The sequence below is a fragment of the Magnolia sinica genome, chromosome 4, assembly GCF_029962835.1.
Source record: "Magnolia sinica isolate HGM2019 chromosome 4, MsV1, whole genome shotgun sequence".
Classification (NCBI taxonomy): Eukaryota; Viridiplantae; Streptophyta; class Magnoliopsida; order Magnoliales; family Magnoliaceae; genus Magnolia; species Magnolia sinica.
Window position 1 is genome coordinate 58200267 of NC_080576.1, and position 1533 is coordinate 58201799.

At 47.5% G+C, this 1533-nt stretch overlaps 1 protein-coding gene across 1 annotated transcript; it reads right to left on the bottom strand.

Annotated features, from left to right (window-relative positions):
• Window positions 1–211: 211 nt before the first annotated feature.
• Window positions 212–907, bottom strand: LOC131244500 (RING-H2 finger protein ATL80-like). The gene has a single exon (XM_058244062.1). It carries the CDS (start codon window positions 864–866, stop codon window positions 369–371), a length of 498 nt encoding a protein of 165 aa, XP_058100045.1. The 5' UTR covers window positions 867–907; the 3' UTR covers window positions 212–368.
• Between the last annotated feature and the right edge of the window lie 626 nt (window positions 908–1533).

Here is a 1533-nt window from a genome sequence, read left to right on the forward strand (position 1 = left end):
ACGCTTTTGTGTAGGACCAGGGTTCGTCGAAAGTTCACTGCATTGAGTGGAAGGTGGTCTAGATTTTCACCTCAGCAGCCGAATAGGATTTTAACATCCAAATGCTTCAATTTACTGGGAGAACCAATTGATCAACGGTTATGATCAGCCCCCAAACCGCGATTCCACATCCTACAATTTCAGGTGCTAGCTAGGAGTATGTAATTAAAAATAAAAAGAAAGCATCTATTTTTCACTCCACGGAAAGCTACATAAAATCATTTCTTTACATATTAAAAGAAAGGTAAAAATTACAGTTTTTACAGGAGAGAGAGAGAGAGAGAGAGAGAGAGAGAGTGAGTGCGCGTAGGTGTGGGGCCCACCTTGTTCTAGGGCAAGAACCTATTCGCATCATCTTCCCTAGCTTTCACCTCAGCTTCGGTCGCCGGAAACCCGCCGCACTTCTGACACCTGGCCACCACCAGGATCTGACGGCACGACGGGCACGACGAGTGGGACCCGAGCCACATGTCGACGCATCCGACGTGGAATCCGTGGCCGCACTGAGGCAGCACCCGGATCTCGTCGCCGTCGGCGAACTCCGTCAGGCAGATTGCGCAGTCGGCGAGCTTACCATTGACAGCACCGTCAAAGGAGAGCTTCGGGAGCGACCGGAGGATCTTCTTCTTCAGGCCCTTGTTCGCCGGGATCTGGGGCGGAGTGGCGGAGCTCCGGCGGATCCAGGCGCAACGGGCTACGAGCGCCAGGCCGATGACGCAGATTAAGGCGCAGAGGAGGGCTGCGAGGATGACGACGACGTCAGAATCTACGGCGACGGGTTCCGGCGGTGGGGCCACCGGTGGCATGAATCTGGTCGGAGAAGGCATGAGAGATAGAGTCCGAGAGAGTTGGTTGGAAGGTTTTAAGGCTTTTTAGCCTTTGGGCTAGGGTTTTTAAAAGTAAATGGAGTTATTAAATGCCCCTGTTTTTTACTGGAATTACGGAAAGACCACGTTATATCTAACGGGATCGGATTGGATACCCTCCGCCCCAGGACCCAGCTACAGAACGGTCATGCCAGGCTATGTGGGGCCCATATATTCTATCCATGTGGTCCTGAGAGCATAATAAAAATGAAAGGTTCAAGTGGACCACACCACATGAAGAAGGGGATTGAACTCCGAAATTGGATTGCAGTCCAAAGTTACTCAGACGCTATTATCGTACCGAGTAAACTCAGCTGGGCTTACCTTGAATGTATTAGGTCTATTCATATTGTCTATTCATTTTTTCCACCTAATTTAATGAGTTGAGCCTGAAATTGAAGCATATCAAGATCTAAGTGGTTCATACCACAAAAAACAGTAGGGATAGTGATTTTCACTATTGAAACTTTGCTAGCCTCATAATGATGTTTATTTGTCATCTAACATGTTCATGAGATCATACAGGGTATGGGTTAAAAACAAATATAAGCTTGATCCAAAACTTTTATGGCCCCCTATAAATTTTATTGGTAGAGATTCAATTTAATGGTTCCTGTAGTCTTATAGT

Coding starts and splice junctions, on each gene's coding strand:
- LOC131244500 (XM_058244062.1), bottom strand. CDS start 866: ATGCCTTCTCCGACCAGATTCATGCCACCGGTGGCCCCACCGCCGGAA.